The 8,977-nt window shown below is 37.1% G+C and overlaps 1 protein-coding gene across 1 annotated transcript; it reads left to right on the forward strand.

Annotated features, from left to right (window-relative positions):
• Positions 1-895: 895 nt before the first annotated feature.
• On the forward strand, positions 896-1,834 carry OR2AV1 (olfactory receptor family 2 subfamily AV member 1). Its single transcript, NM_001389000.1, is given in 1 exon segment — positions 896-1,834. A coding segment is annotated over 1 exon segment (939 nt).
• The last annotated feature ends 7,143 nt before the right edge of the window (positions 1,835-8,977 follow it).

Genomic DNA, 8,977 nt, shown 5'->3' on the forward strand with positions numbered 1-8,977 from the left:
GAACTCTAATATAAATATACTTAATAAGGATCTGAATATGGACAGTAATTGGAGAAAAAACACTGGGATGTGACTTTTAGTCATTTATCTTTAATAATAATATGATCTTGGATCTTATCTTCGGTAATAATATGAGCTTGGACCAGACACATAACTTTTCTGGGCTTCATAATTTCTGAAACAATCTTCCCTTCTAAATGCCTACAGAGTTGATGTCTGTTGTTTTTTGTTTTGTTTTATTTTATTTAAGTCTATGTGAGGTTAGACTTTCATCATGCAATTCTTCTAGTTTTTGAAAATGAAGGATACTTTCCATCTCTATTGTACAGTGTAGCATCTATACTCTTCCACTATAACACATTTCTTCTTTTTTTCATATGTACATCTCCATGGCCATCTTTTTCAATAAGATTAAAAGTCTTTGCATCAGAAATTATGTTTTATTCATCTTTGTCTTGCTAAGACTTCACAAAGTGAATTGAACATAGTAGGATGAAAACATGTGTGATTGAATGAGGAAGAAACAAGTGTCATATACTTTTATAAGGTTCAAGTAGGGCAGTGAGATAGCATAAGAGTGGAGAGGGGATGGGGTCTCTGAGAAAACGCATAGAGATGAGGAGAGGAGTAGTATTCCCTCTGAACAACTGCTATTAGATGCAATTTAGACATTAACTGTCCCAAATGGTGGCAATTTGTTCTGTGAAGATGGGGGCATGAGATAGTCTACTTAGTCATGAAATTTGTTAAAATGCTGTAATTTGCAGAAATATCACAGCCTGCTGATGCTGATAAGAGTAATAAAGAGCTTAGGGGAACATAATCCAATAAATCTTTGTGATTTTTCTAAATCTGGCTTGTTTCTAGGGTCGATTACTTCTAACAAGATAAAGACATGGATAAAAGAAATGAGTCTTCAAGTACAGATTTTATCCTCTTGGGCCTCTTTCCTGGTATAAAACACATCAACCTCCTTGTCTCTGTCATCCTTCTGATCTACACTGTAGCTCTCACCACAAATTCCATCCTTATACTTCTGATCTGGGTGGATTCTCACCTCCATACACCCATGTACTTTCTGCTTAGCCAACTGGCTCTCATGGACCTGACATTAATCTCTAGCACTGTACCCAAGATGGCAAGTGACTTCTTCTCAGTGAAGAGGACTATATCACAGGTGGCCTGTGGTACTCAGATATTTTTCTTCCTGACTGTAGGAATTGCTGAGTGTATTATCATAACCCTTATGGCCTTTGACCGTTATGTGGCCATCTGCAAACCTCTGAGATATACCCTGATCATGAGCCAGAAAGTATGTCTGCAAATGGCTACTGTCTCCTGGGCTGGAGGTGCCCTTATATCACTCATGCACACAGCATATGCTATGCATTTCCCCATCTGCGGTTCCAGAGAGATTTCCCATTTCCTCTGCGAGGTCATGGCTATCCTAAAATTGGCCTGTGAGGACATCTCTGCCTATGAGAAGGCTGTAGTAATGACAAGCATTGTGGTGCTCCTCATCCCTTTGTCCTTTATCCTGTCTTCTTATACTCTCATCTTCCTTTCTGTCCTCCGCATGAACTCCCTGGAGGGCAGGAATAAAGCCCTGGCCACATGTTCTTCCCACCTGACTGTGGTGAGCCTCTACTTTGGTCCAGCGATGCTGGTTTACATGAGGCCCAGTTCTTACCACAGTCCCAAGCTGGACCAGGTTCTCTTTATGCTTGGTGCCATCCTCACCCCCATGATGAACCCCCTTATATATAGTCTGAGGAACAAGGAGGTAGTGGGTGTTCTGAGAAACATGTTGGGAAGCTGCCTAACCTCACATTAGACCATAAGATGAATGTCAATTACTATCTATCTCTATTTCAGTCTAAGTCAGTCTTGCTTAGTCTTACTCTAGTCAGGTCCTAGTTCTGATCTTTCCATGCTTCAAATTGCAATGGGACCACTGGCTTTAGGGATTCAGTCTATATATACAAAAATCTGGTGAAATATACTTCTTCATGTTTCTTTAAGAATGTTAGACCCACATTCTCAGATTGTGAGCCTCCAGGAGTTAGGCACTCCAGGGTTGATGATGATTGATGGTGGTGATGATGGTGGTGGTAAATGTGATGATAATGTAGTTGGAGTGCTGGTACTTAAGTTGTTGGAGATAGTGATGGTAATGATGATGATGTTCCTTTTAAGCAAAAAAAGAACTGGTTAATGATACCTTTTTCAACTACAAAGGGCAGGTATGTCAATTTTGATCCTTGAAATAGGCCAATCACCACAGAAAGTCTATGGATGGTACATTTTCCATAGATCCATAAGTTAAGATAAGAATTAAATTGTTTTCTTGGCTTCCAATCTTTTAAATGAATAGACTATATTATATACCTAAACAAAAGTCAATTAATTTATTCTATTTTAAATATTTTTTTCTTCTATTTAAAATTTAAATTATTTTATGAAATTTCCCAATTATCGAAAAGAATCTATATAAACAAGACTATTTTTTGTTTTGACTCTTTATTTTTAAGGATAGATAATTATATTAGATGATGGAAATAGTTATTTGGAGGCTTAATCATTGGAATGAATTTGATTTTTTTTCATTTCTAGTGACTTTCTGCCACTTAATGTCAAAAGAATAAATACTCACAGTTTAGCATAAGGGGAAATAGAATGAATGAAGCTGACCCTATAAATGTGGAAGTATTCCTGTCCTAACATCTGACAGTATGAACACAAACAGACTTTAATAGAACCTAAACTATTTAATAATCTACTAGTACATTCATCATATTTTAATTGTACTGGTTGGGTGACTGAGGTAAGACAATGTAAAATTATTTATATACAATTATTTAACCCCCAGAAAGAAAAGTGAAGAATAAATGTACCTGGGAAAAAATTTGAAAATTAGAAAGTGATCCATAAAGGATCCCTAAATCTCTAGGGGAAACAATTAAGATTATTAATTTTTAAATCTGAAATGTGTTGAGGATTATATGAAATATTTTGATCTACAAAATGGATAAGTAACAAAGTTTTAGGATATTCCTCCTATAAATGATTAATATAAATTATTTGTGCAAGGAAGAAATGTATGTATCAATTGAAGTGTAGGGCAGAGTGGGTTGGAGATAAGTATAAAAAAGAAATCTTTAATTTTAAGATTTTCTTTTTTAAATTTTGAGTGATCTCTACATCCAATGTTGTGTTATAACTTCCAACCTTGAGATCAAGAGTTACATGCCTTACCTACTGAGACAGCCAGACACCGCTAAACCAGAAATTTTTTGTAGTGATTGAGCGAGCACATATGCAAGGATGTGTGCTTTAGCATGTAAGCATTACTCAGTGTTCAGGTTTCAGTGTTTCTATTTAATATTTTTTAGCATTTCTATTTCTAACAATAAATCTGAGTTCCTTGTACTTCAGTTTTCTTTCCAATATAAGCATTATTTCACACTAAATAAAACAAGAGAGGCAGTGTTTTATAAATGTCCTACCCAAAACATTAAATATCTACTCAAATTGGCCATTCTGCTTCAATTTGTTCCAGCAAAGTGGCATCACAGTTTTGAAAAAGTCGTATGTCTTATGGGAAAACAACTATTATGTCTCATTAACTACCTAAAGTACTTTGGTTCATCCCAACAACCATTATGACAGAGTTCCCTTCCACAACTTGGATGAAGTGGTAGGAGTCCACTTAGATGGGACTTGAGCTGAAAAAGGAAGTGAGATCCATAGTTCTTGTTTGCTTTAAGCGTCTGGTGGCTTCACACAAAGTTGTATAAGTACCCTCTTTTTCCATGCATGAATAAAATGGGGCTTTAATACATTGACATTCTTTAAGATAATAAATGAGCATGGTTGGGAAGAGAAAATCCTCAGGTAAACTTCTCATTCATTTGCTCTCCATTGCAGATGTCACACTAACTGTCAATAGAGATTTGGTAAATGCAAAGCATGCTCAACTGAACTCAGCATTAGGAAAAAATACAAGGCAGCTCAGCACCTGTAAGAAGTCCATTACCTTGTCCAATTTCTCCTTATGGAGACCAAAGTTATGTAGCAGAAACCAGTTATCTCTCATATAATTGGAAACATTTCTCTAGAAATGCCTAAAAAGAGAAGATAAAGTTATGTAGCACGATCACATTCCCCAAATACATGAAAAGAAATGAAATGAGACACTTTAAAAGACAAAATGTAAAGTGATGTAAAGAATTGTGACAGCGTGAGGGTAAGGGAGAATGGGAAAACACCTCCGCCCTCTTCATAGATTGGGATTTCATTGATGAGAAAACTTATAGCATCTCTAATATACACTTAAGCATCACTAAAACAAAAACTGCTTTTCCTAGATGATCGAAATTGCCACTGGTCCCTTATTGGCCTCTTAATTTGAAATAAGCTATTAGATAACTTACATCCTCACTATCAAACAGCATCTCATTACTAAATACAGTAAATCATTCCTAAATTTTAACTAATTATTCTAACCTCATTTCAGTTCATTTATTTGATTTTTTCTCTCATTAATGAGTTAGATGCTACCTCTTTGGCCATTTTATTATACTTTAACCATCCTACCTCTTCAAACTCACAGATAGTTTTGCCATATTTTTTTAGGTGTGATTACAAATTGATTGCTTTGGTTTGGGTTCCCATTATTATTCTTATAGGATGTGAAGACTCCATAAATATTTTCATCCTGATTGTTCCCTCTTGGCCTTTGAGGAAATTGTGCCCTTCTTCTCCCATGGGGGGATCAGCCAGGTGTTACACAAAAATCTGAAGTCAGATTGGAATAAGCCCATCTCAGTCTTTCCAAAAAATGCTAACCATTTAGTCTGGAGCTGAGAAAATCCTGGTCTCCATGTAATTTTAACTCTATTGTGCTGAAGATGCTTGAATATTCACAGCTAAAAGAAGTTGAAGAGTTGGAATCAGTGGCTATACAGCTTCTTCAATTTCAAAGAAAGAAAACCTATATGAAGGCTCTCATTCAGAATAGAAGGAGAGATAAAGAGCTTCCAAGAGAGGCAGAAACTGAAGGAATATGTGACCACCAAGCCAGCTCTGCAAGAAATACTAAGGGGTATTCTGTAATAGAAAGAGGAAGGCCAAGGGAACAATCCACAAAAACGGGACTGAATAGGTATCATGATGACAATAAATTCACATCTTTGAATAGTAACTCTGAACGTGAATGGGCGTAATGACCCATCAAAAGGTGCAGTAACATTTCAGACTGTATAAAAAAGCAGGACCCATCTATTTGCTGTCTACAAGAGACTCATTTTAGACATAAGGACACTTACAACCAGAAAATAAAAGGTTGGAAAACCATGTACCATTCAAATTGTCCTCAAAAGAAAGCAGGGGTAGCCATTCTCGTATCAGATACTTTAAAATTTATCCCGAAGATTGTACTAAGAGATGAAGAGGGACACTCTATCATACTTAAAGGATCTATCTAACAAGAGGACCTAACAATCATCAATATTTCTGCCCCTAATGATGGAGCTGCCAAGTATATCAATCAATTAATAAACAAAGTTAAGACATACTTAGATAATGCACTTAAGCTACGTGACTTAAATGTAGCACTTTCTACAAATGACAGTCTTCTAAGCACAATATCTCCAAAGAAACAAGAGCTTTAAATGATACACTGGACCAGATGGATTTCACAGATATCTACAGCACTTTACATCCAAACGCAACTGAATGAATACATATTCTTCTCAAGTGCACATGGAACTTTCTCCAGAATACACCACATACTGGGTCAAAAATCAGGTCTTAACTGATACCAAAAAATTGGGATCATCGCCTGCATATGTTCAGACCATAATGCTTTTAACCTAGAACTCAATCACAAGAAGAAGTTTGGAAGGATTTCAAACACGTAGAAGTTAAGGACCATCCTGCTAAAAGATGAAAGGGTCAACCAGGGAATTAAGGAAGAATTAAAAAGATTCATGGAAACTATGAGAATGAAGATACAACCATTCAAAATCTTTGGGATGCAGCAAAAGCAAACCTGAGGGGGAAATACATCACAATACAAGCATCCATCCAAAAACTGGAAAGAACTCAAACACAAAAGTTAACCCTGAACCTAAAGGAGCTGGAGAAATAAACAGCAAATAGCTCCTACACCCAGCAGAAGAAAATAGTTATCAACATTTGAGCAGAACTCAATGAAATAGAGACCAGAGGAACTGGGGAACAGTTAACAAAACCAGGAGATGGTTCTTTGAAAGACTTAATAAGATAGACAAACCATTAGCCAGCCTTATTAAAAGAAGAGAGAAAAGACTCAAATTAATAAAATCACCAATGAAGAAGGAGAGATCACCACCAATACCAAGGAAATACAAAAGATACCAAAAAATTATTATGAGCAGCTATATGCCAATAAATTAGGCAATCTAGAAGAAAGGGACGCATTTCTGAAAACCACAAACTACCAAACTGGAACTGGAAGAAATAGAAAACCTGAACAGGCCAATAACCAGGGAGGAAATTGAAGCAGTCATCAAAACCTCCCAAGACACAAGATTCCAGGGCCAGATGGCTTCCCAGGGGAATTCTATCAAACGTTTAAAGAAGAAATCATACCTATTCTACTAAAGCTGATCGGAAAGATAGAAAGAGATGGAGTATTCCAAACTCGTTCTATGAGTCACCTTAATTCCAAAACCAGACAAAGACCCCACCAAAAAAGAGATTTAAAGACCAATATCCCTGATGAACATGGATGCAAAAATTCTCAACAAGATACTAGCCAATAGGATTCAATAGCACATTAAGAAAATTATTCACCATGACCAAGTAGGATTTATCCCTGGTACACAAGGCTGGTTCAACTCTCGTAAAATAACCAATGTGATTCATCATATCAGCAAGAGAAAAACAAAGAACCATATGATCCTCTCATTAGATGCAAAGAAAGCATTTGACATAATACAGCATGCATTCCTGATCAAAACTCTTCAGAGTGTAGGGATAGAAGGAACTTTCCTCAGCATCTCTAAAAGCCATCTATGAAAAGCCCACAGCAAATATCATTCTCAATGAGGAAGCACTGGGAGCCTTTCCCCTAAGATCAGAAACAAGACAGGGATGTCCACTCTCACCACTACTATTCAACATAGTTCTGGAAGTCCTAGCCTCAGCAATAAGACAACAAAAAGACATTAAAGGCATTCAAATTGGCAAAGAAGAAGTCGAACTCTCCCTCTTCGCCGATGACATGATACTCTACATAGAAAACCCAAAAGCCTCCACCCCAAGATTGCTAGAACTCATACAGAAATTTGGTAGCGTGGCAGGATACAAAATCAGTGCCCAGAAATCAGTGGCATTTCTATACACTAACAATGAGATTGAAGAAAGAGAAATTAAAGAGTCAATCCCATTTACAATTGCACCCAAAAGCATAAGATACCTAGGAATAAACCCAACCAAAGTGGTAAAGGATCTATACCCTGAAAACTATAGAACACTTCTGAAAGAAATTGAGGAAGACACAAAGAGATGGAAAAATATTCCATGCTCATGGATTGGCAGAATTAATAGTGTGAAAATGTCAATGTTACCCAGGGCAATATACACGTTTAATGCAATCCCTATCAAAATACCATGGACTTTCTTCAGAGAGTTAGAACAAATTATTTTAAGATTTGTGTGGAATCAGAAAAGACTCCGAATAGCCAGGGGAATTTTAAAAAAGAAAACCATATCTGGGGACATCACAATGCCAGATTTCAGGTTGTACCACAAAGCTGTGGTCATCAAGACAGTGTGGTACTGGCACAAAAACAGACACATAGATCAATGGAACAGACTAGAGAACCCAGAAGTGGACTCTCAACTTCATGGTCAACTAATATTCGATAAAGGAGGAAAGACTATCCACTGGAAAAAGACAGTCTCTTCAATAGATGGTGCTGGGAAAATTGGACATCCACATGCAGAAGAATGAAACTAGACCACTCTCTTTCACCATACACAAAGATAAACTCAAAATGGATGAAAGAGCTAAATGTGAGACAAGATTCCATCAAAATCCTAGAGAAGAACACAGGCAACACCCTTTTTGAACTTGGCCACAGTAATTTCTTGCAAGATACATCCACGAAGGCAAAAGAAACAAAAGTAAAAATGAACTATTAGGACTTCAACAAGATAAGAAGCTTTTGCACAGCAAAGGATACAGTCAACAAAACTCAAAGACAACCTACAGGATGGGAGAAGATATTTGCAAATGACATATCAGATAAAGGGCTAGTTTCCAAGGTCTATAAAGAACCTATTAAACTCAACACCAAAGAAACAAACAATCCTATCATGAAAGGGGCAAAAGACATGAAGAGAACTCTCACAGAGGAAGACATAGACATGGCCAACATGCACATGAGAAAATGCTCTGCATCACTTGCCATCAGGGAAATACAAATCAAAACCAGAATGAGATTCCACCTCACACCAGCGACACTGGGGAAAATTAACAAGGCAGGAAACAGCAAATGTTGGAGAGGATGTGGAGAAAAGGGAACCCTTTTTCACTGTTGGTGGGAATGGGAACTGGTGCAGCCACTCTGGAAAACTGTGTGGAGGTTCCTCAAAGAGTTAAAAATAGACCTGCCCTACGACCCAGCAATTGCACTGTTGGGGATTTACCCAACAGATTCAGATACAATGAAATGCCGGGACACCTGCACCCCGATGTTTTTAGCAGCAATGTCCACAATAGCCAAACTGTGGAAGGAGCCTCGGTGTCCATCAAAAGATGAATGGATAAAGAAGATGTGGTTTATGTATACAATGGAATATTACTCAGCCATTAGAAATGACAAATACCTGCCATTTGTTTCATCGTGGATGGAACTGGAAGGTATTATGCTGAGTGAAGTAAGTCAATTGGAGAAGGACAAACATTATATGTTCTCATTCATTTGGG

This window comes from Canis lupus, chromosome 14 (assembly GCF_011100685.1).
Source record: "Canis lupus familiaris isolate Mischka breed German Shepherd chromosome 14, alternate assembly UU_Cfam_GSD_1.0, whole genome shotgun sequence".
Taxonomy (NCBI): domain Eukaryota; kingdom Metazoa; phylum Chordata; class Mammalia; order Carnivora; family Canidae; genus Canis; species Canis lupus.